Source organism: Erinaceus europaeus, chromosome 3 (assembly GCF_950295315.1).
Source record: "Erinaceus europaeus chromosome 3, mEriEur2.1, whole genome shotgun sequence".
In the NCBI taxonomy this organism is placed as follows: domain Eukaryota; kingdom Metazoa; phylum Chordata; class Mammalia; order Eulipotyphla; family Erinaceidae; genus Erinaceus; species Erinaceus europaeus.
Window position 1 is genome coordinate 119427069 of NC_080164.1, and position 27589 is coordinate 119454657.

General features: G+C 37.5%; 1 protein-coding gene and 1 non-coding gene across 2 annotated transcripts; one reads left to right on the forward strand and one right to left on the reverse strand.

Annotated features, from left to right (window-relative positions):
- Positions 1 to 1458: 1458 nt before the first annotated feature.
- On the reverse strand, positions 1459 to 27589 carry LOC103119998 (transmembrane serine protease 11D). The gene is made up of 9 exons (XM_016191388.1): positions 27394 to 27589; positions 21587 to 21705; positions 16929 to 16996; positions 14863 to 15020; positions 13337 to 13375; positions 11303 to 11480; positions 6054 to 6317; positions 3980 to 4118; positions 1459 to 1620 (listed from the first exon to the last, which is right to left on the reverse strand). The coding sequence occupies exons 1-9, from the start codon at positions 27587 to 27589 to the stop codon at positions 1459 to 1461; spliced, it is 1323 nt and encodes a 440-aa protein (XP_016046874.1).
- LOC132537817 (U6 spliceosomal RNA) lies at positions 6515 to 6621 on the forward strand. The gene has a single exon (XR_009549243.1). It is a non-coding gene; the product is annotated as a U6 spliceosomal RNA (small nuclear RNA).

Consider the following 27589-nt stretch of genomic DNA (forward strand, 5'->3'; position numbering starts at 1 on the left):
TTGTTCTCAGTAAATAATTATATTTGCTTTATTTTCTGCTAAATCTTTTATCTTCCAATATCCTTAAATAGCAAAATTATGTTTGCTTATGTGAGAGCATGTGCACACACACACACACACACATATATATATATATATATACATCCATACACACACCCATATCCTGCCCACAGGCTCATGCACACGCATGCACACAGACACACACACATGCACACACACACACACACACACACACATACACTATGCAAAAGATACATTCACCTTGAGGCTTACTCTAAATTACCAGTTTAATGTTGCCCTTATAGAGGGTGCAGCCAGGGAGTGTCGAGCTGGACGCTTGCCTCAGTTATAGAACTTGATTATAAGGCAGCAGAAAGTGCCAAGCCTTCACTGTCTAGTTGCCAGTTTTCTCATTGGAGGGCCAATTAAATAAATTGGTTTGGATTGTTCTTCATAAGTCACAACATCCATAGACAGGAAAATGAGTTTAAGAGAGTTTATTTGAATAAAACAGACTAATGACTTTTTTGGTACATTTATCGAGTTGGTAAAAATTTCAACTTTGTTTCTTTGAAAATAAATGCCTTCAGTGTATCAGTAGGTCTCTTCACAATTTTAATGAAGAATTACGGGCTTTCATTGAAATGAAAGTAGCTATTCTGATACCCAGGTGTTGTGAGTTACCTTTTAGAATGAGGAAGCCCTGAGACATAGATGATTACGTGTAACCAAGCTTTAGCTATGCAAGAACCCCATAAAAATTTAGTAACATTCATTATTCAGACTGTGTAAATTGCCATGCCATTATATTGTAATGAATTTTATGTAATTTATATGTGTGTGTGTGTGTGTGTGTGTGTATAAGTAAGATAGGAAAAGAGAGGGGGGAAAAAGTTCATTTTCTAAGATATTTTTATTGAAATTAAGTTATTTAACCTTTCTCTTTAAATCAAGTTATTTTTTAAAAAAATGTTTTTAATTCATTACTTTTAATTCATTACCTATCAAACAGAGAACATCTAGAAAGTTCAATAAATAGTCTTTTTTTTCATACTTTTTTTGGTATTGAATGCCATTCAATTACTTCTTCTGTGACAGTTTCTACACTTTGTTTGTTTACCAACTTCAAGAGAGCTTTCTCTGACCCTGATTCTGTTAGTATATCCATTCTCAGAATAGCCTTTTCTCCCCCTTAGCATTAGTACCTCTGCAACTGTTGTATTACATCTCCCCTGGCTCCCAGCCATGTTTGCTATGTAGAACTAATATAGTTTTCTTGAGAAACATATCATCTATAATAACAAAGAAAGATTAAATAACATTTGTGAAACCATATTAATCTAACAAGATGCCAAAAATGGGCCACTTTCAGTTTTTTTGGGGTCTGACTGGTAAGCTTTGAGATTTTAAAAAGGCATATATTTATAGTGAGTTTGCAACAGAGATGCATTTGTTGCACTAGATCCCAGTTTGTTGGGTTATCCAATCACGGTAGACTGTCACTCGGGTGTATACCCCTGGTTTATCGGGCAGACCACATTGATAACCCCAGCTTACTATCCCCACAAGGAACCAGAGTCGTCGTGAATCTTCTTGTACAAGTGGACCACCAGAGTCACCCTGAAGGAAACAGAACAATTAATTGTGTCAAGACCACCCTAAACAAAATTTCTTTCTAGGGCATAGAAGTCACATTCATTATGATGATAAAGTAAGCTTGACATTTCTAATGAAATGTAACAAAATCAATGAAATCCTCCAGGAACACGCATTGTTCATTTCTTCAGCAAAGTGAAACACCTTTGCCAGACTGCCCTTAGCTGTCAGGTTGGCTGCTTTTAATTTCAGATGACTTCAGCAAGCCCTCTTTGGTCTGTTCTTTAAAATTAGTTTCTCACTCCCATGCTCCAGTATCCTGTGTATATTTCTTTTAAGGCTTCATTGTTATTTCATACAAGTGTACACACAAGTGTACACACTTTGTATTACTTACACTTCTTGGTAACATTAATTTCATCTGTATTCAGATGACTGTAAAGCCCAGTAGGAAATGGAAATTACCCTATTCTGGATATTGCTAGACCTTAAGCTTTTGGATTATAGTCACTACAAAGGAGATTATTTGTTGAATCAGTTATTTTATTTTTAATTTTTGTTTTATTTTTTAAATGTGATTTGTAAAACTAGAAGTTAATAGAAGTGTATATTGGGGGCCAGGTGGTAGTGTAGTGGGTTAAGCGAACATGGCACAAAGTGCAAGGACTGGCTTAAGGACCTGCGAATGAATCCCGGTTCGAGCCCGGGCTCGCCACCTACAGGGATGTCGCTTTACAGGCAGTGAAACAGGTCTGCAGGTGTCTATCATTCTCTCCCCCTCTCTCTGTTCCCCTCCTCTCTCCATTTCTCTGTCCTATCCAACAACAACAACATCAATAACAATGATAATAATAACCACAACAATGGTAAAACAACCAGGGTAACAAAAAAAAAAAAGGTCTCCTAGAGCAGTGGATTCATGGTGCAGGCACTGAACCCCGGCAATAACTCTGGAGGCAAAAAAAAAAAAAAGTGTATATTAACACCATTACAGACACCAAAGGTCTGTGTGTCCCCTCACCCTTCCCCCCATTAAAGCTGAAAAATCTACCCTCACCCTCCACTCAGAGATTTTCATTTTGATGCAATACTCCAAACGCAGTCAGATTCTGCTTTGGGTTTTTAGAAGTTACACTTATCTTCCAATTATAACACCATATAAGGTGTTTGAGACATAGTGTATCATCAAAAGATACTTTGCTAGTGAATACTTGAAAAGACATTCTATGATACTGAGTATAACACTCTTTATAAAATATGGGCTAATTGTAATAGGCAGCCAACAACCAACAAGTATAGTGTTTATAGCAATCCAACTGGGGAGATAAATTTAGTGCATTTTATATACTGCATGATGGATTAAGTCTGTGGGTTCTGGAACTTGAAAACCCAAGCTGGAATCCTTACAAACCAGCTATATGACTTTCAGCAAGCTATTAATTGTTCTCTGTACTTCGGTTTCCTTTAAGTAATGTTTTCATGTGTTTATATGAGTTCAATGCCACAGTACTTTCAGTACAGCCTGACATACAGCCAGTACAAATAAAAGACAGTCGTTATGACCAAATATGCTTCTAGAATAGTTTGCTATTCATTAGACTGTTCTTAGTAGCTTGTTCTTCCATACCTATGTAATTACTGGTCTCGATGGGAAGAAGGGTCAGTGTGTGAATCACCAACCTACACGGCAAATCCTGCCTGAATCTGATTGGAACCATATTCTCTCTCTCTCTCTCTCTCAAGCTTAGTGATCCTGCTGTTAATATTTGTCAGAATGCAATAACAACAGTAGAGACAACTGTGATTTCTTTACTGTTTACTGTGTCCTTGACATGTATACTTCTAATATAGCTCCTTCTGAAATTAGATGCTATCATTACTTCCTCATTTTTATATAAAGTAATTGATTTTATTTATTTTATTGTTGTTGTTATTGATGTCATCATTGTTGGATAGGACAGAGAGAACTGGAGAGGGGAGGGGAAGCCAGAGAGGGGGAGAGAAAGATAGACTCCAGCAGACCTGCTTCACAGCTTGTGAAGCAACTCCCCTGCAAGTGGGGAGCTGGGGGCTGGGACAGGGATCCATATGCCAGTCCTTACGCTTAGCGCCACCTGTGCTTAACCCGCTGCGCTACCGCCCGACTCCCAAGTAGTTGATTTTAAAGCTTGAGGAATTTATTTGTTTATTTTAGATTCAGATACAAAGGGACCACAGCACCAAAGGTGCCTTCAAAGCAGTCGGGCTCAGGATTGAACCTAGGTTGTGCAACATGGCAAAGCAACATGCTAAGTGATTTCGCTAAATCAAAGGTTAAGGAATTTAAGCTCAATTTGTTAATTTCTTGGAATTATTATGATCACCTTAAATATCTTGAACTTACCTGACATGCATCCACTCCACCTCCTGGTACTCCAGCACATACCATTCCAGAAAAGATGGCTCCATTATATCTATCTGGTGCATTACACGCACTGTTACTTATTATGTTGACTCGTGCTTGTTCTAGATCTGGAACTGTGCTGCCTATTAAGCACAAAATCATAAATAATAGACTTCAGGATAGGATGTGTAAATTAACAATGGCGGTGAATATGAAAAATAATAAATGCATTCCAAACATTATTGCTAATTCAGTAATGAAAGGTACTGAAGATGAATTTAGGAGTGCTTCTGAGAAAAGATTTTCTTTTAAAAATATTTTAATTATTTTTATTTTATTGATAGAGGGATAGAGAGAGAGAAGGAGAGAAGGGGAGAGAGAGACACCAAGAGAGAGATCAAGACCAGAGTACTGCTCAGCTCTGTCTTATGGTGGTGCTTGGGATTGAACTTGGAACCTCAGAGTCTCTAGCATGAGAGCATTTTGCAGAACCATTATGCTATCCCTCCAGCTTCTCAGCAAAGAGTTTCATAGTAGAGAATATATAAACCAATTGCACAAATCAGTTTCTCCTCTATCTCTGTTCTAGTTTTGTGAGAAAGTATACTCAGAAGTTAAAAAAAACAAACAAAGCACCACTATGTTAATATTGTCTAATAGTATTTAAATTACTGACTTTTGAGCAATAAAATAACATACTGAGTAATCTTTAATCTCCTACAAAAGTGAAATCAATTTGGTTTCATGGAGAAAGCATGACTCTGCTATACTGATTTTCCCTTGAAATAGCACCGCCATTTTCTTTTCTTTCTTTCTTTTTTTTTTTTTTAAAGATTTTATTTATTAGAAAGATAGGAGGAGAGAGAGAAAGAACCAGACATCACTCTGGTACATGTGCTGCTGGGGATTGAAATCAGGACCTCATGCTTGAGAGTTCAGTGAAAGCGCCACCTCTCGGACCACCTGCCATTTTTTACTGCCATTTCCTGAAACTCTTATTTTGCCCTTAGCCAATTTGTTTTCATATTGTTTTCATTTTTTGTTTTTATTTATTCAGTGAAAAAATATGAGCAAGGCTTATGCATTCAAAGATTATCATCCTTTGGAGACAGCTTGTAATTCATTCCAGAACAATTAATCCACTGTTAATACCTTAAAGAGTGTTAAAGTCATTGGAGTACAACTAACTACTGTTTTTTTTTTTCTCCATGGTTATTGCTGGGGCTTGGTGCCTGCACCACAAATCCACTGGAGGCGATTTTTTTTTCTTTTTTGCTGCCCTTGTTGTTTTATCATTGTTGTGGTTAATATTATTGTTCTTATTGATGTTATGGTTGTTGGATAGGACAGAAAAATGGAGAGGAGGGGAAGAAAGAGAAGGGAAGAGAAAGACACTTGCAGACCTGCTTCACTGCTTGGGAAGCAAAGTCGCTGCAAGTGAGGAGCCAGGGGCTCTAACCGGGGTCCTTGTGCTTTGTGCCATGTGAGCTTAACCTGCTGTGTTCCCACCCAAGCCTCCTGTTTTTTATTTTTATTTAATTTTCTTTAATTGGTGATTCACAAACTCACAAAATTTGGGAACAGGTGGTGGCGCACCTACTTGAGTTCACATGTCACAAGCTCACAAAATTAAATGGGTATAGGTCCACACTGTACTCACCACCAACATGCCTACTCCCTACTCCCCACAGATAACCGCTGCTATCGTTTTCACAATCTTAGAGATAGTTTTGGTAAAATAAATTCTTTTCATTAGTTATTTTCTTTGTTGGTGAGCCACATGAGTCATATGGAGTGTCTGGATCATTGAAGAATGTTCCCATTAAGTTTTTTTTCCCACTTTCTTTTACTATTCCCCATTAACTATGTTTGAAAATTCCCCAATAGTTTCTTGAAGCATAGCCTTGCTTTGCAGAGGAAAATCAGGAACAGCCACAGTTTAGACAAGCCAGAATATAGTCTGATTTTATAAACAGAGTCTTCCTTTTAGAAGTTTTCTAATTAGAAAGTACATTACAACAACTGCTAGAAGATATATTGTTTCTTTTTGGTTTCATTTTAAAACAAAGTGCACTTACCACTGTATTTTCGAGATCCCCATCCTGTTATATAAGCTGTGGAACCAGGTGAAATAGTCTGGGTAGCCTCAGGGAGACACACCCTATGGATATTTTTGGTAAAGGTGACATCTCTGAGAAGTTGCAAAGCTGCGATGTCATTTTCATGAGTTGCAGAATTGTAATTGCTATGGATTAAAATAGTCCTTACACCTATTGTCTCTTTAGGAATTATTGTGGAAATACCAAAGCTGACTGTCCATCGACGAGGATCAGAAGAGCTAGAAGAAATATGAAAGCATGCTATTTGAATAGGGACTTTGTGAGCATTCCAGGTATTTTGTAGTTGTCACTCATCACCACCATCTGGGAGGTATTTGATCAACATCTCTTGGCTATGTATTTCTGCATTACACAAGTAGTTAATGAGTAATAATTTATGTAAAGAGTTAGATCAATACAGAAAATATACAGTGATGTGCTCGCTTCGGCAGCACCTAGATTAAAATTGGAATGATATAGAGAAGATTAGCATGGCCCCTGTGCAAGGATGACACGCAAATTCGTGAAAAATTCCATATTTTTCCTATCTTTCTCATGAATGAGTAAATAAATTCTTCTTTAAAAAACGAAAATATACATTGATATGATGAACACTTTGTTGTTTTCTGTTACAGTGGGAGCATTCTGATACTTTGATGATAACTGGGATAACCAGCATTTTCCTTTGATTTCTCCCTTTTCTACATCTATCACTCAAAATTTAAAATAAAATTCAAGTGATGACCATATGAAGGTGTGTGTGTGTGTCTGTGTGTGTGTGTGTGTGTGTGTGTGTATGCATGTACTTGTATTTGTACTCTGGAAATGTAGACTCTGAGCAAACTAGCTGGATGAAGAAATATGATAGACGAATGAAATTTGCAAGTTGAACAAAACAATGAAAAACTATAAGATCTATACACCATTCTATTTATGTAAGTTATGAGACTGACGCGCTGCCTACTGCGCTAAGAGGGCGATCTATTTATGTAAGTTAAAGGCATATACACTCAAAGAGATCTGAAGGTTTGGAAGTATTACATATTTAAAAAAAGGTGTCATATTTTTAGTGTCAGGCTTATGGGGGATGTAAGGGTAGTGGAAGTAAGGTTTAGACATGACAGGAGAAGGACAAATGAAAGAAAGTTTTCATACAGACTGATGAAAATAGGATCTACAAATTAGAGGGTTGATGAACTCAACCTTTCATTTAAGACTGTATAAAAAGATATGACCAAGTAACAATTAAGAGTTTTACAGAATTTAGATAGATGAGGCAATAGAGGAATAAAAAGTTACATGTCTGAATAATATTTTTATAAAGCTTAGTTGTTGGGGTAAGAGTGAATTCTAGTTAATTTTTCTAAAGAAAAAAATATAGGGCCAGATAAATACATCACTAAACAGCCAGTTTTCATTAGTTGGAGACCAGTTTTCATTATAATGATATCAGCTGGGAGGCATAGCAACAGCTCCATTTCTCTCCTCTCCTCTCCCTGGTCAACTAGAAATATCAAAGAAGATCACCTGAGACCACAACAAGATGAGACCAGGACTCCTTTGGGAACCCACCAAGTCACTGGTGCGTGCAAACGTGTGTAGCTTGTGGACAGAGAGAAGTCTAATAAGGAGAGATTCCTGGGGCTAAAGCCTGTATCTACGCCCGAGTGGCTGGTAATAGTCTGGCAGTTTGCTGATTGAGAAGCCACCTCCAGTCTGTTTTACCAACAAAAAGACTGTTGAAGGGAGGAGAAGACTCCCCTAAGACTCACCAAATGCAACTGTGAGTCTCCACTGCTACTGCCCTCAGAGGCTGGAGCAGCAGTGAGGAGGCCCTCTGCTAACATTGGGGGGAGGGAGGAGGAGATAATAAGATAGAGAACTGACTGGGAAATTCAGGAGAAAATTTATACCCAGGTGGTCTGGAGGTGGGGCTACATAGTGGGAGCCTTTCCACATTGTTCTGATGAGAAAGAACACAGTGAATAATTGCCTCACAACCCACAGACTATAAACAGGACTTGTTTAGAAACTCACAGGACCAAATAGTATTGCCCAGCTTGGTTCTGGCTGCCACCAGAGAAGCTGAATTGAGCCCAGGGCTTTGGATCCTTAGGACATGGGAGTCCTTTTGCATCACCACTGTGCTATCTCTCCCTGACCCTAATTTATCTCTTGGCCAGGAGTGAGGGATTAAACTAAAAAAACCTACTTATAGGCCAAAAGCCCTCAGGCTATCATAGCCTACAGAGAAGAAAAAGAACAAAAGAGGTCTCAACAGCTACTGTGCTTCAACTCAGAGACTGAGGTAACATTGAAACAACTGTTAATTTCTACAGCTGTGAAGTCTTTAAGTACTTTAGATGCAAGTCATTCCAGGCAAGAGTGATCAGTGGGTTGAAAAGTACTAAGAAGGACCTCAGGGGTCTGGTGGTTGCCCACCTGGTTGAGAGTACATGTTACACTGCGCAAGGACCCAAGTTTGAGCCCCTGGTCCCTACTTGCAGGGGGAAAGCTTCATGAGTGGTGAAGCAGTGCTGCAGGTGTCTCTCTGTCTCCCTATCACTCCCTTCCTTTTTAATTTGTGGCTGTGTCTATCCAATAAGTTAAGATATAAAAAAAAATTTTAAAAAGGACTTCATAACTCACTGTATATATATAATGGCTAAACCAAGAAGAAACATTGGAGAAATGAACCAGGAAAAAAAACCAGCTAAATGCCCCCCAAAGGCAGAAGCACATTAGAATGAGGACAACATCCAGACACTAATTGAGACATTAGTCACAGTAGTGAGGAAAGAGTTGGAAAGAAATGTCATCAGAAATGCAGAAACAATAAATGAGACTCTGAAAGAAAACACTATCCAGGTAATTACAGAGCTGAAAGCTCAAATAGTTGAGCTAAGAACACAACTAGTTGAGCAAACTAATACAGTATCAGAACAGGGTATTAATGATATCAGTTACTTTGCTTTTGGTAATTGGGTCTGAGCAGGGTTTAGAATCCAGGACTATTTCACTATATTCTTGATTATACTAAGGGTCTGTTAAATCCAGGTATTTACACTTCTGGGTTAACCAATATGAATTAGTGTCATTCCTGTTCTTTAATCTTTTAGTAGTCACCAAAGATTGAAATGTTTTTGTGATGTACGTTTTGTTTCTTGCATTAACGGGGACTCAGCAGTAAATTTGTCAATCTAAATAAAAAATGTTAATAACCATGCATGCTCTTTAAAACCAATCTCACATTTATTCACTGTACATAAAAATACTGAACTATGAAATAGTCCTAAAATTTAGAATAACTTAATGTCTCCCCAAATTTTTCTTCAGAAGCCATGCACTAATCTTGCAAAACTTTATTTCCTCTTAATTCAACAAACTCTTTTATAATAGATAATGTATTGTAAGAAAAAATCTAGAATCTAGGTCCACGCGCACCTGGTTGAGCACACAAGTTACAATGCATAAGGACGCTGGTTCAAGCCCTTGGTCCCCACCTGCAGGAGGAAAGGTTCATGAGTAGTAAAACAGGGCTACAGGCTCTGTCTCTCTTCCTATCTCTCCTTTCCCTCTCAATTTCTGTCTCTATCTAATAAATATATAAAGGTAATAAAAATTAAAAATAAAAGTTTTAAAAAAGAGAAAAATCCTCAAATCTATAAAGTGCCTGTTAGAAATTGTGAAGATCTTATGGAATTCCACTGGGAAGATATGGGGATTTGGAAAAGAGATAGATGTTTCAGGGAGAAGAAGCAGATTGAGCAAATATTCTTATGTGTTAAAAAATAGTCAGAGTTCAGGAAAAGGAATAATTCCGTTTGTCTGGAGATCTAAATTTATATTTTGAGACATGTCTGGAATTAAGATGGTCTTTGTGTATGGGGCTGACTTACTGAATTATAGATTAGGATTACTGAAAGTGATTAAGAAGAGTATAATGTATATATTTAAGAGATTATGTATATGTCAGAGCATGTGAGTTTAGACCATTGCCACTTTCCTGAATAAATTTTTGATTTAACTTCCCAACAACTGTTTACTTCTAGGCTGCTTCACTAATAAGATGATTTATAACCCAATTGTTTTTAGCACACTGAAATCTAAAGTTTTGTTATGATCTGTAAGTTTTATTTTTAATACCAACAGATGAAATGAATCCCACTCTGCTCTAGCAATACTTTGTTCTTTATTTCTGTGTTAGCAATGGCATTTAGTCCCATCTGTAGATAATTCTCTGTGAATTGTTTGAATTCATTTTATTTATGCTACTTACTTTAACAAATCACTATTTTATGCTGGACTACATCCAACACTAGAATATAAGCTCTGTTAAAGGAAGATAGTGCTTTATTAAATTAACTCTACTATAGGTAGCATGTATTCAGTAGATACTCAATGATTTTGAAAGAATAAGTGAATGACACAGGGAAGTTTAAAATCAGCTTCCAGCCTGCCGATCAGACTGATGTAATAATCTAATGCACAAGTCTTCCAGAACCATTTGTTTTTACTAATGTTTCATGTATTTTTATACTGATGTATTTAATCCTGTCAGCAACATTGAGACATAGACCAAAGTATTACCCTTAATTAGAAAAACAAACAAAAAAGGCTTATGGAGATTCAGTAAATATTCTAAACTTTTATGTCTAGAATTCAAATTAATATCCTGAAAAACAGATATTTGTTTTTTGTCATAAAAGTATAACATTGGGAGTCAGGAGGTAACGGAGCGGTTAAGCACAGGTGGTGTAAAGTACAAGGACCGGTGGAAGGATCCCGGTTCAAGCCTCTGGCTCCCCACCTGCAGGGGCGTCGCTTCACAGGCAGTGAAGCAGGTCTGCAGGTGTCTCTCTTTCTCTCCCCCTCTGTCTTTCCCTCCTCTCTCCATTTCTCTCTGTCCTATCCAACAACGAAGACATCAATAACAACAATAGTAACTACAACAATAAAACAACAAGGGCAACAAAAAGGGAAAATGAATAAATAAGTATTAAAAAAAAGTATAACATTACCTCGACTAGAGAAATAAGAGTTAGCTAGCAAACCAAAAAATAAAAATATATTTGCAATCATGAATAGGAATAAACTCATTAAAATTTTTGCATAGAATTATTATTGATTCAATTAAATTCTAGTTTTGTCCTGGAGGTATGGATAGAATCCTGATGTAGGTCTCTCCCAGTTGTTTCCCAATATATTGGCAGTGGGAACTCACGTTCTGAAGCAGTGAGCTGCTGTCAGGATCCATGTCTTACTGATCAGGACGCCTCCACAGTGGTGAACATTATTAAAGTGTAGACTGACTTGCCAGGGCCAGTCTCCTTCCTCAGCCTTTGTGCCTCCAATGATTCTTTCCTCAGACAATGTTAGTAAGTCTGGACGGGCTCCACATGCTAATAAGAGGGAGCAATGTTAGGGCAAGATGAACAGAGGGCTCTGAACTCCAACTCCATCAAGACCCCAAGACCCTTAGAGAGAAGAGGAAAAAAGAGGAAAGACCTTCAGAAGTAGCAACAGATGTAGTGTGACTCAGAGAGGAATAGAAAGCAGGACCATAGGGGAAGAAATGGTCAAAAGTATACAAACATAGATAGTTATAGAAATAATAGTCAACCATTTCTGTGACCTTGGGAAAACAACTGCAGTTTCCAATGGAGAGAATGAGGACACAGAACTTTGATAGTGGGAACAGTGTGGAATTATACCCCTGTTGTCTCATAGTTTTGCAAATCAATATTAAGTCACTAATAAAAAAAAAAGAAAAGAAAAGGGCATTAATGTAATGTGAAAATGACTCATTTACTTTTGGAAGATGCTGGAGAGTTTTCTTTATTTTCTTTCTTTTTAAAAAAATTTCTTTATTGGGGATTAATGGCTTATAGTCAACAGCAAAGCACAATAGTCTGTACATGCATAACACTTCTCAGTTTTTCATATAACAATTCAACCCCCACTAAGTCCTCTTCTGCCGTCATGTTCCAGGATCTTTACTTACTTAAGTGCAATATACTAACTCCAGTCCAAGGTCTGCTTAGTGTTTTCCCTTTTTGTTTTTCAACTTCTGTCTATGAGTAAGATCATCCCATATTCATCTTTTTGTTTCTGGCTTATCTCACTTAACATGACTTCTTCAAGCTCCAAGGATATATTTTTCTTCCATGTATTTACCCTTGGGCATTCTAGTTTTTCTAATAGCATGATAATTATGCTATACTTCTGAATAAATCTGTGATTTGTCTACAAACTACACTTTGGAGAACATTTCTGAACTTAGTTGACATGTAAACTCTGAAGCAGCTTTTCAGTGGTCTGGAATTCTTCATGACTGGGCATTAAGACAGGTTAATGTTGGGTTCACTAGCTCAGTAAGGAGGAAATTTCCATCTTCTTTTATTCTTGGTACTCAAAGTGTGATCTGTGAATCTACTGAATGGAAATCTACTGGCAATATAACAGAAATGTTGACTTTATGTGGAAACAACCTAAGTGTTTGTTGTGAATGATTAAGAAATGTGGCATTGGATTGGGAGACTGCACAATGGATATGCAAAATGCTTTCATGCCTGAGGCTCCAAAGGTCTCAAGCTTTGTCCTCAGCACCACCATAAACCACAACCGAGCAGAGCTCTGGGGAAAAAAAAAAGGCATAAGGCTAGCGAAAGAGCTCACTTGAATAGTGCACTACTTTTGCTATGCTTGCCACTCAGGTTTGAGCCCAGCCCATACCCCACTGAATGAAGCTTCATTACTGTGGCCTCTTTTACTGCACCTGCCCCTCCTTCTGCTTCTCTGTCTTAAAGAAAGAAAGAAAGAAAACAAAAAGGAAGTGTGGTACATATAATGCAACACGGCCTAACACAACATACATATACATCTAGCCCAGAATGTTGTTCACATTTGTGAAAAAAGGGAATCATGTAATAAACCTAGAGTGTATTGTGCTATGTAAATGAACCAAACAAAATAAATACTGGGGTGATCTCACTCATGGACAGAAGTTGAGAAATAAAAACAGAAAGGGGAACACAAAGTAAAGTTTAGACCACATTTGGTGTATTGCACCAAAATAGAGGACACATGGGGGGAGTGGGTGCTTTCAGGTCCTGGTGCATGATGGTAAAGGAGGACCAAGGTTGGGACTGAGAGTGTTTTGCAGAAAATTGGGGAATTTTCCAGATGTATCACAAATGTATTTACTGTAAAGCACTAACCCTCCATAATATATATGAAACAACGATAAAAAACTTACCTTGAGAGAAAATATCTGCTGTAGCCTCAGGAGTAAGTGCTGGTATAAAAAAAGAACAAGAGTAACATTAATATAATAAAATAAGTGATAAACCAGTTCTTAATTCTTTAAAGCATAATACTCAGACACCTACAGTTTAATCACTTAGAGCAGTCTTAAAAACCAGATTACTAGACTCCAGAGTCATAGGTTACATATTGTATTTATAGTCTTCCATACAAAATTATATAGGCTAAATTTTGCATTTCAAATCCCTATAAAAAATTCAATGATAGGTAAAATATATTTAATAGATATCTCTGCTCTTTAGTATCTATTTAAAGAAAACGTAAATCTTGAGATTCAAGGTGACAACCATTATTAGAAATTAAACTTTCATTTATTTGAATGTGTATATGTACATATAGATGTAGCTGTGAGCAAAACATGGAGTCTGCTTGCACATAATTGACAGAAACTAGTCAAGGAATCAAAGCTGAAAGGAGAGTGCCTAATTATGGGAGATTTACAGAAGCCATCTCATTAAGAATAACCTTTGAGCTGCATTTTGAGAGCATTTTTCTTTCAGGAAGATAAGAGGTGTAAAGACAACCCAGGTGGAAACTATATCCTGTACAAATGCATGAAGTTCTAAGACATTTGTGGAACAATAAAGTTAGCAGAACTAGAATAAAAACTAGAATAAAAGTGCTACATGTGGGGAATTAGGAGGCAAGGGCAGAAAGAAAAGGATGATGTCAGTGATGGTCTGTCAATTCCAAAGGTTTGCTTATAGGATAGTTTGTTCTGCATGACCTACTGACATCTCAAGTCAAAATGACCAAGCTTTATACTGACTTTACCACTTGCATTTTCTCTTTCAGGATGACACCACTTTCATTAGTAATGAGAAATCTGAAATGGTTCTTAACTTGACCTTTTGTGTTATTTCCACATCTTAATAGTTTCCAGAGTTTATACCTTTTTGCTCATGACTATCTTGAAAGTAACTATCCACTTCATCCCTTGTTCACTACTTTAGTTCATGCTTTTTGTCATTTCATTTACACACACACACACACACACACACACACACATACAGACACACATATATGTACATATACATATGTATTATTTTTTATTACCTTTATTTATTGAGTAGAGATAGCCAGAAATTGAAAGGAAGGGGAAGATAGACAGATAGATAGATAGATTGAGACAGTGAGAGACCTGCAGCTCTGCTTTACCACTTGTAAAGCTTCCCCTTTGCAGGTAGAGACTGAGGGCTTGAAACCAGGTCCATGTGCATTGTAATATGTATGCTGAACAAGATGTGCAACCACCTGGCCCCCACTAATTTATTTTTCTTAATGTTTTTTTTGAAAGTTTAAGATACTTCATATTTGAAGTCTATATATATAACTAGCCATTAACATCAAAGTGAAATATCAGTGGAAGAGAAGTCATTCTTTCATAAAATTAGAAATGTGAATTACAACTGGTTAATTTGAGAGATAGATGAAATGGCATTTTAAAATGATACTTACATGTTATGTCAGGTAAAGGATTTACTTCCAAGTTTCCAGAATTACTCAGCAGTTGCTGTAAAACAGATTCAATTCTGTTCTTTATTGATGTTCCATAGTTATTTCTAGTGAATTTAAATTTCATAACAATATCTGCTACCACGCCATTATCACCAGGCCTGAAAAGCATAAAGATATTTTAAAGATTCAATCATTATGAAAAATTTCTGCTGTTCTGTATACACAATTTTCTTAATTAAGCACTTAAGAATTTACTCAAGCAATTTAAATTCTAAACAGATTCATATGACAATGTTTGTGTATGTAGAAATCTATCACTATATCTCATTAATTTCACCCCAGCATACATTACTCTGTACCTCAGCAATCAGTATAGCTGAGTTTGAAGTCAGAATGATGAAGTTTAAAAACACCAGCTCTGCCATTAACTACTTGGGCTATCCAAATAGCTGATTTATTATTTTTTTTTTTTTTGCTGTTTCTGGGTCTTTACCACTCCAGATCGACTTTTTTCCCCACATTTTAGAGACAAAGAGACAAGCAGAAAGTAACTCACCCTACCTACAAAATTAAAAAACATTTTTTTTTACAATTTTTATCAGTGATTTAATACCGATTAATAAGATTGTAAGATAATAGGTGCTGGGACTATGTGTAAGCCTGATAGAGCTTAGGGAGAACCACCCCCGTCCTTGGATGGAGGTCTGAGAAGATAACCTCTTAGTAAGTCTCTCTCAACCAAGGTGAGCATAAGGGGGGGGGGACTCAGACTTGGTTCTTTCTTTCTTGACTCTCAGGCCCACAGAAACCTCAATACTTCCCTCCATTAACTGCAGACTACATGGCTGCAGATTCACTTATTCAAAGTCACCTTCTGATCACAGAAGAACACATCTTATCACACACTTCATCACACACCTCAGAAAACAGACAAGAGAAATTCCAAACTATATGGCCTTTTGATATCCATCTTCTCTCTGTCTCACCCTATGGGTTTAACCCCTATGCTTCTCTCAAATACCTTTGGATAATTAAGTTGCTTATGTCATGGAGAATAACTGTCTTGTATCTCATCAATTCCTGTCATACCAGCCCCCTACCTTAGGAGCATGCTGACTGTTAAGAAACCTGTAATTTCTGACATATTTCAGTAATAATTCCCTTCGTTTGTTTTTCTATTTAACTCATGAGCACGCTGGAGAGCTCCCTGGTGTCTTTTACTTCGTGTCACCCCTGTCGTGAGTGAGAAAGAACCAGTCCGTTACCTTTCCCCTGGAGATCACCCCTCCAGAGACCCCGACAAATCGGCATATAATTCCATACAGTTCTCACCACCAGAGTTCTGTGTCCCATCCCCTCCACTGGAAACTTCCCTATTCTGACTACACTGTACCATGTGTGGTGGAGCAAGATGTAAGGAATAGAGGTTATGGGGAGATTGTAGTTTAGGAAAAATATGGTTGAAGGCAAGATGTTTGAAGAAAAGTTAAGGGTCAGAAAGCTATCTAAGAAGTAGAATTGAGGAGAATGAGGGATATACAGAAGGAGAGAGAAAGGGTGACATCAGCTGCACTCCTTGCAGGTGGGGATAGGGGGCCTTTGAACCCAGGTCCTTGAGCACTGTAATATGTGCACTCTAAGTGTGGTGCAACTACCTTGCCATTGGTTATAGTATTCTGGCTATGTGTAAGTATGCACAGTACCACCAAATTGCACAACTCCAGGATGTCACTGTTTGCAAAACTATGTTGTTAGTAGTAGGTAATGAAGCTAAACTGTGAGACAGCACTACTGCTGTACCTCTGACACAACTCTCTCTCCACATCTCCTTTTCCCATCAAGAATTGAAGTAATATGTTTAGTTATATTATTTGGTGATAGATGATATGTGGTATGCTTTGTTTTTACTTTTTTCATGTTAAGTGCTACTTTTGAAGTTACCTGTGAGATCATTTTCTTAATTTTCTCCAAACGATATGAATGTCTCATTCATTATCCATCCTGTGAGCAAAAGTCAAACGAGCCATATTGCATATATGTTTTAAATTATGTATATTTCCACTCACCTCAGTCTGACAACATGAGCTCTGACGAATTGATTTCTTAAATCTGATTCTTTGAATGTTTTACTAAGCTGTGGAAAGAAAGGTGGAAAAAAAAAAACCAACATTTGTAATTATATTTCTTCCTTTTTCCTCATTCATGCCAAACTTGAAACATGGAACTTATTGATGAGACATAGAAACTTGAGTTTTCAGTTATTTCTATTGTATATCAGAATAAAAGTGATCAGGCCACTGAAATAGCTGACTTGGATACTGTGCTGCTTTGCCATGTGCATGAGCCAGTTCCGAGCCTGGTCCCCAACATATTGAAGGAAGCTTCTGTGCTGTGGTTTCTCTTTCTCTTTCCCTACCCCTCTCTCTCCCTCCATCTTCCTCTTACTCTCTATATGCTTATACTTTTATTATTTATTTAGTTTATTTTAGAGATTGATTTATTTCTTACCTTGAGGGAGAGAAGGAGGGAGGGAGAGAACCAAAGCATCATTCTGGTATGTGTGATGCCAGGTATCAAACTGGAGAGCTCATACTTAGAAATTCAAATCTCTAGCCACTGCCCCTACTTGAGATTCTGTTTATACTTTTCACATTGTTGAACATATGCTATATTTTATGCCATGTCTCTGTCTCTGAATTAGTCTTTAATTTTACTGTGTGTTGGCTCTTCCTTTTATAATCTAACATATTTTTGAACAGAAACTGATTGAAACTTATTTCTTTTTAAATTTTTTATATTTATTTATTTATTTACTTTCCCTTTTGTTGCCCTTGTTTTTCATTGTTGTTGTAGTTATTATTATTGTTATTGATATCATCGTTGTTGGATAGGACAGAGAGAAATGGAGAGAGGAGGGGAAGACAGAAAGGGGGAGAGAAAGACAGACACCAGCAGACTTCACCGCCTGTGAAGTAACTTCCCTGCAAATAGGGAACCGGGGGCTCGAACCAGAATCCTGCTGGTCTTTGCACTTTGTGCCAAGTGCGCTTAACCCACTGTGCTACCGCCTGACTCCCGAAACTTATTTCTATCATGTTACCTCCAGTTTGAGACTTTTACCTACAAAATAAAGTCCAAACTTGTTATCTAAGCACTGTCTCTTCTCAGTACCTTCCCTCATGCTTTGGTTAGTGTGTATATCATTCCTATTCTTAAAACTGACCTGAAAAGTTATCTTCATAGGAAACCATCTCTGATTTTCCAGGTTAGATATAAGTTTATTTCTCATGGTCCTATCAGTATCTAAGACATAGTTATTAGTAGATAACATTAAATGACATAAATAATGGTGAGGTCAAGTATAGTATGGTAAATACTAACCATGGGATTTCAAAGTTAACCAAACTCCCAAGTAAGCTGGTTATAATAATAATGATCTATTGCCTTCTTAAACTCTAGTACTGCAAATAAGCTTCTTCATTCTTCTTAAAATCCTTACTTCTCCTTACTTCTCCCTGGAACCTCTGGGACTTTGTATTTCTTGATGCCTCTTCTCTTGATCCCTCAATTTGTTATACTGCCTCTACTGACCTCAACTAAATGCAACCAGTGCTACCATGCCATGCTATAATGCCATTGCTTTTTGACTTTGAATTATAATTTCAGAAATGCCAAGTCTGAGATGTTGACCTTCCAACTCCAGTAATCTGGTGAGACCTTTCCTAACACTTGGGAATACCTAGTTCCATTTCAAATGATGGACTCTAGCAAAGTTATAGACCCTAGATATAGGGTAGGGCCTATGGGACTGGGTACATATACACATGTATCCATAGTTAGTCTGTTTTGGCCTTATATCACATAATCACTATAGAATTAGTAAGTATTTGTAAACTTGTTTAATCTCCCATGTTATATTAAGTTCCATGAGGGAAGGATCCACTCACTCCATTTTTGAATCTCCACAGCAGTTGACAGAATTGATGCTTAATATGTTTTAAACAGGTAAGAGCCCCATAGGACCTTGCCCTCAACTTGGATCAACAATGGTAGAGAATGTTCCATCCTCCGAAGGGAGGATGGACAACATACTCTATGCTATACCTGAGGAAGATGGGTCTTGATATTGGGGCAGCTTGGAATGTTCCTACTCATGACCAAAGAATATGAGCTCAGATCTAGAGGGATGTAGAGGTCACATAGGCTCCTAAGCTGAATATGGACCCCAGATCACATCAAATCAATGGGGTTTACAGTCAACAATATTTATACCCTTTTCCCATATTAGGGAGCTACTCTGAATCCAGGTTTCTGTCCCTTTTCCAACCATGACATCATCTCCCCAGACAATAACTTAGATCCACCTGCATATCAGATTTCAGGCTCAGGCAAAAACAACAACAACAACAACAAAAACAAAAACTAGTATAGCCACAGGCCCTTTGAAATATAACTAAAATATGCTTGCTAGCTATCTACAAAATGGAGGACCTCCCCCCCCCCAACTCTTCATCTGCATTATTCAAGCCTTTAGGTCTACGATTGGTCAACAATTTATTTGGCTTTGTATGTTAACTCTCTTTTCAACCACCAGGTTCCAGATGCTAGCATGAAGCCAACCAGACTTCCCTGGACAGATGACATCACCAATGTGCCCTGAATCTCTGATTCCCCAAAGCCCTTTCTCACTAGGGAAAGAGAGAGACAGCCTGGGAGTATGGATCGACCTGTCAACACCCATGTTCAGTGGGGAAGCAATTACAGAAGCCAGACCTTCCACCTTCTGCATCCCACAATGGCCTTGAGTCCATACTCCCAGAGGGTTAAAGAATAGGAAAGCTATCAGGGGAGGGGATGGCATACAGAGTTCTGGTGGTGGGAATTATGTGGAGTTGTACCCCTCTTATCCTACTCCTATCCTATGGTTTAATCAATGTTTTCTTTTTATAAATAAATTTAAAAAAACAGGTAAGAGATTGGAGATATATATATATATATATGTCATATATATATATATATATATATATGATAGAGACAGTGAGAAATTGAGAGGGAGGGGAATGGAGGAGGCAAAGGGGAGAGAGAGAGAGAGATATGCAGTACAGCTTCACCACTCCTGAAGCTTCCACCTTGCAGATGGAGGTCAGGGGCTTGAACCCAGTTCCTTGTCTACTTTTACATGTGCACTCTGCTAGATATAACACCTCCACGTCCCAAGAAATCACTACTTCTGACACAATAAACTGATATCCCCCATCATAAACCATACCTCTGTCTCCTATCCTAAATTATTTCCCCACATTATTCTAATTCAGCTCTTTATCATAATCTCACTAAACATTTAAATGGTACTCCCAAAACTCCCCCTGCTCTTCTATGATTACTAATCAGTTTTCTCATGCTTTGTGAGCCAATGAGTTGGTCTTTAAGGAAAAATGAGTTAGGCAAGAGGATGGTTAGTCCATCAGGCTATGATAACTTTGATGGCTACGATGTGCTTTGTAACATATACGCTCAACCAGGTGCACCACCACCCAGCCCCCTTTTTAATTTTTTTATGATAAGAAAACACCATTCCCACATTCCCACCACCAAAGGTCTGTGTCCCCACCTCCACACCCCTATAGTGAAGCTGAAACTCTACCCTCACCCTCCAACTAGTCTTTTACTTTGATGCAATACTCCAAACTCAGTCAAATTCTACTTCACGTTTCCTTTTCTGTTCTTTCTTAACTTCTGTTTATGAGTGGGATCATCCCATACTCATTTTTCTATTTTATATTAATATTCATTTTAGAATTAATTTATATTCTTAAGACTTTTTCAAGAAGGTAAAAGTAAATGAAGATTCCTGAGAGTGGTGAATTCTGACTCTGAAGTATGCCAGATCTAGATGATGAGTGAATGCTAGGAGTTTGATGTAAGTTTTTTTGATGGGCAGTTAGTGGTTTGTTTCTTAAGTGAAAACCCAAACTTGCCCATTTTCTATCAATGAACCAAGGTGTGATGTTGTTCAGATTGTGACATTACTGACTTGCAAACATATCTAACACCTATTTGCAGTGCTGGAAAAAGAAAAAGTCAAGGAGATAAAATAATAGGATAAAGAAAGTTATCTCAAGAATAGTGACATTAACTACTCAACTTACATAAACAGTAGGATTCTAGTCGTAGAAATGATCATCATGGGAGTTGGGCAGTAGCACAGTGGGTTAAGCGCAGGTGGCGCCAAGTGCAAGGACTAACAGAAGGATCCTGATCGGAGCTCCCAGCTCCCCACCGGCAGGGGAGTTGCTTCACAAGTGGTGAAGCAGGTCTGCAGGTGTCTGTCTTTCTCTCCCCCTCTGTGTCTTCCCCTCCTCTGTCCATTTCTCTCTGTCCTACCCAACAATGAAGACATCATCAGCAACAACAATAATTACAACAATAAAACAACAAGGGCAACAAAAGGGATTAAGTAAATATTTTTAAAAATTTAGAAAAAAAAGAAATTATCATCACACACAAAAAGAAATTATCATCACATAAAATACATGACTTTTCCTTTACTTATCACTCTTCACTCTTGATTTGAGAAACTGTTAGCAAGAACAAATATACTAGCAAATTAATTTTTACAAAAGACCAAGAAAAACATTATTTATCATTCAAGAGAGGAAAATAAGCAATGTCACTTAAATTTATTATATAATTGAATAAGGAGTAAGGACAAATAGCAACTTACCATAGTTTCAATTCTCTCACTCAAATGTCTATATTCCTGTGTTGTTGGCGAATTTAACTGATCAGTATAGTTAACATTTAAGATTTGAATTCTGCCACGATAAAAGTATGATTTTTTATCTGTATATAAAAAAAGCAGAATTAGTCTCTTCTTCATAAATATTCTAGTTAATTCAGCACTATGGAGCATTATATCACAAAATTAAAAATTTCTTTCCTTCAAGACAGCAGGAAAATTTATATAAGTGTAACTGCAATAAAATTACTCTTTCAGTTGTTCAAAAAGATTGAAGCTTTTAAAGATGCTTGAAAGTCAGAGAAGCTTTATTACTTGCAATATTGAAAATTGTTCAGAAGATTTGAAATTGCAGATTTATTCACTGAGAAATTTTAGTGAATGTCTATAATATGTTATCATTCAATATTACTAAGTAATAGCCCAATGTGTTTATAGTTTCTAAATAGCTTTTAAAATCAATTTTATTACAGGAACAATCATTCATAACAATATGCGCAGCATTACAATTCAACATGTGTAAATACTACATCATGACCACCACCTAACATCTAGTTTTCATCCAGCACTTCACTAATGACTCCCTTTACCTATTTCACTCACCAACACTATGTCCTCCATTAATAACCACCATTCTGTTCTCTATAGCTAAAAATTTCTTTTCTTAAAATACTTTATTTGTTTATTAGATAAAGACACAGAGAAATTGAGAGTCAAGGTAGAGATACAGAGGCAGAGAGAAAGAGAGACACCTGCAGCACTTCTCCACCGCCCATGAAACTTCCCCCCTATAGGTGGGGACCAGGGGCTTGAACCCCAACCCTTATGCACTGCAACATATGCATTCAACTGGGTGTGCCACCACCCAGCCCCCAGATAAGTACTTTTTATAGTTTGTTCATTTGCCTTGATTCTTTATGTCTCACATATGAGCAAAATAATATGGTACTTTTCATTCTCCATTTAATTAATTATACTTGATATAATATACACTGTACATCCATGTTATTGCAGTTGGTAAGATTTCTTTCTCATGAAGTCTTAAAAATTGATTAAAGTATTATTTTTATTTTATTATTTATTTATCTATTTATTATTGCACAGAGACAGAGAGAAATTGAGAGGGGAAGAGGAGATAGAGAAAAGGGACAGAGAGAGACACTTGCAGATGGGGACCAGGGGCTTGAACTCAGGTCCTTGTGTACTATAAATTGTGCACTTAACTAGGTGTGCCACTGCCTGGCCCCCAACATGTTATTTTTATAAAAGAATTTATAATTTATTATTAACTTTTGGAATGAACCAGAAAATAAGTCTTCTGGCATGATTTCTAATATTATCCAGTGTAACAATTTCCACAAAACAAGTTCTTCTAGGAGCTGGAGACAGCTAGCTCACTCTGTGGGCTGTCTGCATTGTTGTGTGTCACCCAGGCTTAATCCCTAGCATCACATGTGCCATGGAAAAATGAAGGCATCTTTGTTCTTTTTTTAATTTTTTTTTAAATTTTTTTTTTCTTCCTCCAGGGTTATTGCTGGGCTCGGTGCCTGCACCATGAATCCACCGCTCCTGGAGGCCATTTTTTTTCCCCCTTTTGTTGCCCTGCTGTAGCTTCGTTGTGGTTATTATTATTGCCCTTGTTGACGCAATTCGTTGTTGGATAGGACAGAGAGAAATGGAGAGAGGAGGGGAAGACAGAGAAGGGGAGAGAAAGATAGACACCTGCAGACCTGCTTCACCGCCCGTGAAGCGACTCCCCTGCAGGTGGGGAGCCAGGGGCTCGAACCGGGATCCTTAAGCCGGTCCCTGCGCTTTGCGCCACATGCGCTTAACCCACTGCGCCACCGCCCGACCCCCATCTTTGTTCTTTTTAAAAAAAATTTATTATCTTTATTTATTGGACAGAGACAGTCAGAAATTGAGAGGGTAAGGAGACATAGAGAAGGAAAGAGAAAGAGAGACACCTGCAGCTCTGCTTTACCACTCTCAAAGCTTCCCCAGGGGCTTGAACCTGGGTCCTTGCACACTGTAACATGTGCACTCAACCAGGTGTGCCACCACCCAGCCCCAAGGCATGTTTGTTCTGTGGCATCTCTCTTTCTCTATATATATTTGAATCAAAAAGTGGCCTGAAAAGATCAAATCTCAGATATACAAGGCCCCAGTACTATAAAAAAAAAGAAGGAAAGAAGGAGGAGCTGTAGAGCATATATTCAATGGATGGAAGGGAATAAACATTTGCAACACACAACTATATGTATCTTGGAAAGATTATAAACACAGATATAACCTAGTGTAATCTGTCAAGAATAACTCCTGCTTTCTTTTGATTAGTCATATTCTATAATAGCAGCAGAGAAATACCTCAATCAGGAGATGAAGAACTTGGGAGAAGAGTAATTCTTTGTAGAGAAAGCAGAAATCTTTCTTAGGTCATTGTGGATTCTGCTCTATGGTCTGAAGAGGACTTTTTACCCTTTGTGCTTCTGTATGACATTTGTATTCTGAGTGAAAATTTAATCTGAAACTTGGTATTTCTTTTTTCCTACATCTATAAGTCACCTTAGAGATAACCACCCCAGATGATTTGATGGCAGATATAGTCAAAGACAAAATTTGGCTACAACTTTATAATTTGATTGGCTGAAAGATTATTACTAGCTACTAATTTTACTAATATTTATAAATGCATTGTATCAGTATTGTACAATGTACAAGTTTTATTTTGTCATTCAGTATAATTTTATTAGTGATTTAATAACAGTGTGCAAGATTATAAGAATATTGGATATAGTTTTACACTGTACTCACCACCAACATTCTGTAAACCTACCCCCCATCAGTTCTCACACAGTCTCAGAGACAGCTCCTTTTTTTCATGTTTCAACTCTTTCTTTTTTTTCCTTCTTTCTTTCTTTTTTCTTCCTAAAGATTTGTTTATTTATTTATAAGAAAGAGAGAGGGAAGGAGAGAGAGAGAGAGAGAAGGAGAGAAAACCAGAGCATCATTCTGGTACATACAATGTTAGGGACTGAATTTGCATCTCATGCTTGAGTATGCCAATGCTTTATCCACTACACCACTTTCCAGATTGTTATGGGAAGATATTTATTTATTTAATTTTACCAGAGCACTGATCAGTTCTGGCTTATGGTGCTGCTGGTGGTTAAATCTGGGACCTCAGAATCTCAAACATGAAGGTTGTTTGGAAGTTTTTCAACTTTGTATAATTGTTTTTGCCAATTTACAAGGACATACAATAAATAATGTTATCTGTGTCCATCTAAACTCACACATACCCACAAAAGACAGTTTAAAATAAAAAACCATGTTGAGTGAAATAAGTCAAAAATGGAAGGATGAATATGGGATGATCTCACTCTCAGGCAGAAGTTGAAAAACAAGATCGGAAAAGAAAACACAAGTAGAACCTGAAATGGAATTGGCGTATCGCACCAAAGCAAAAGACTCTGGAGTGGATGGGTGGGGAGAAGACAGGTCCAAGAAGGATTCAGAGGACCTAGTGGGGGTTGTATTGTTATATGGGAAACTGGGGAATGTTATGCATGTACAAACTATTGTACTTACTGTTGAGTGTAAAACATTAATTCCCCAATAACAAAAAAAAATTTTTTTTAATTATAGTGGGGGAGGGCTGGGTGGTGGCGCACCTGGTTGAGTGCACATATTACAACGTTCAAGGACCTGGGTTTGAGCCCCCAGGCCCCACCTGCAGAGGGAAAGCTTTCCAAGTGGTGAAGAGGGCTGCAGGTGTCCCACTGTGTCTCTTGCTCTCTGTCACCTCCTTCCCTCTTGATTTCTGGCTATCTCTATCGAGTAAATAAACAAAGATAATAAAAACATGAGTTGGGATAGAAATAACCCCAAATACATTTTTAAGTAAAGAAAGGAGACTACAATATACATTATAAAGTTAAATTTACCATATTTTATCTACATAAAAATACCTGAAAGATGGATGGGTGATGGCACACCTGGATGAGCAATCATGTTACAATGCACAAGGACCAGGTTTGAGCCCTCAGTCCCCATCTGCAGGGGGAAAGCTTTGTAAGTGGTGAAGCAGAGCTGCACTGCAGGTGTTTCTCTGTCTGTCTGTCTGTCTGTCTGTCTCTCTCTCTTTCTCCCCTTCCCTCTCAATTTCTGGCTGTCTCTATCCAATAAAAAAAACAAAAGATAGTAAATTTTTTTTAAAATACCTGAAAAAATATTCACTCAAATAGGACAGTTATTTATGAGTTAGCAGGGTATTTTTATTACTTGCTTAATGTTCATGTTATCTAATTTGGGCACATCATAATAAACAATGAAGAAAATAAGAGAAACGAATAATAAGACAGAACCTTTACAATATGTTTTCCACCAGATTATTTACTTTAGAAGAGGGAGACAAGAGCACACTATTTGGCAATATGAGATTATGGGGGATTAAATCCAGGTCATCACATATTTACTCTCTGCTACTAGTCACTTCCCTGCTGCCACAATTTGTTAGAAAGAAAAGCTTTTTTAAAAACTCTTCCCATGTCTTTTTTTTAAATCCAGCATTGACAGCCATATATATTTGAGATATATATTTGAGAGGACAGAGAGAAATTAAGAGGAGAAAGATGGAGAAAAAGAGAGACATCAGTAGCGCTGATTCACAATTAGTGAAGCTTCCCCTCTGTAGGTGGAGATTGGATGTTCAGTTTGGTTCCTAGCTCATTGTAGTATATGAACTCAACCTGGTGTGTCACCACCTGACTCCTCCTAATTTTTTTTTCTTTTTTAACCAGAGCACTGCTCAACTCTGGCTTTTGGTGTTGTGGGAGATTGAATTTGGGACTTTGGAGCCTCAGGCATTAAAATCTCTTTGCATAAACATTATTCTATCTCTCCCAGTCCCTTTGACATTTTTTTCCCCTTTGCCATTTCTTAACTGCAAATTTATCTCCTATTGGGAGTCGGGTGGTAGCGCAGTGGGTTAAGTGCATGTGACTCGAAGCACAAGGACCAGTCTAAGGAACCCGGTTCGAGTCCCCGGTTCCCCACCTGCAGGGGAGTCGCTTCATAGGTGGTAAAGCAGGTCTGCAGGTGTCTATCTTTCTCTCTCCATCTCTGTGTTCTCTTCCTCCCTCCATTTCTCTCTGTCCTATACAACAATGACATCAATAACAACAACAATAATAACTACAACAACACTAAAAAAACAATGGTCACAAAAGGGAAAATAAATAAGTAAATATAAAAAAACATCTCCTATCATAACTGTTATGCTCCTAAGACTGTTTTCATAAGGCAGATCATCAACTTAGTCACTAACAAACCATGTTTAGTGGGGAAGCAGTTGCAGAAGCCAGACCTTCCACCTTCTGCACCCTATAATGATCCTAGATCCATGTTTCAAGAGGGAAGAACAGGGAAATCTATCTTTATAGGAATAGGGATGGGATTGGACTCCATAGTTCTGGTGGTGGGAATTGTGTGGAATTGTACCCCTCTTATCCGATAGTCTTGTCAATAGTTCTATTTTATCAATAAAAATTTAAAAAAAGATACATTCCTAGAAGGTCATTGTCATCATATATACAAAAGAAGTAGGGATACCAAAATAATTTCCATATTAACGAGGCACCAATAATTTGGTTCTAATTACATTACTCAATAAAAATAACATCTACTTAAAAAAAGAAGTGAATGAAATAATAAAAGAGAGAATGCTATACAGTTAACCTGAAAGTATAGTTCTATACTCTAACAAAGGGGTATTTTTACTTACTGGTACTTACCAAAAGCTAAAAAGTGCACAAGTAGAGCTATGGTTACTGCCAGAATCACCACCACAGCAACAACAATGAAGACTACTACATAGGAATTCAGGGACCTAGAGGTCGAGGACACCCGTGCTGGCCTTAAAAGAAGAAGAGGAAAAGTCACTTTGTCAGTGAGAGAAGGTATTGTTTCAAGGCCGATTTTCTTCTGCAT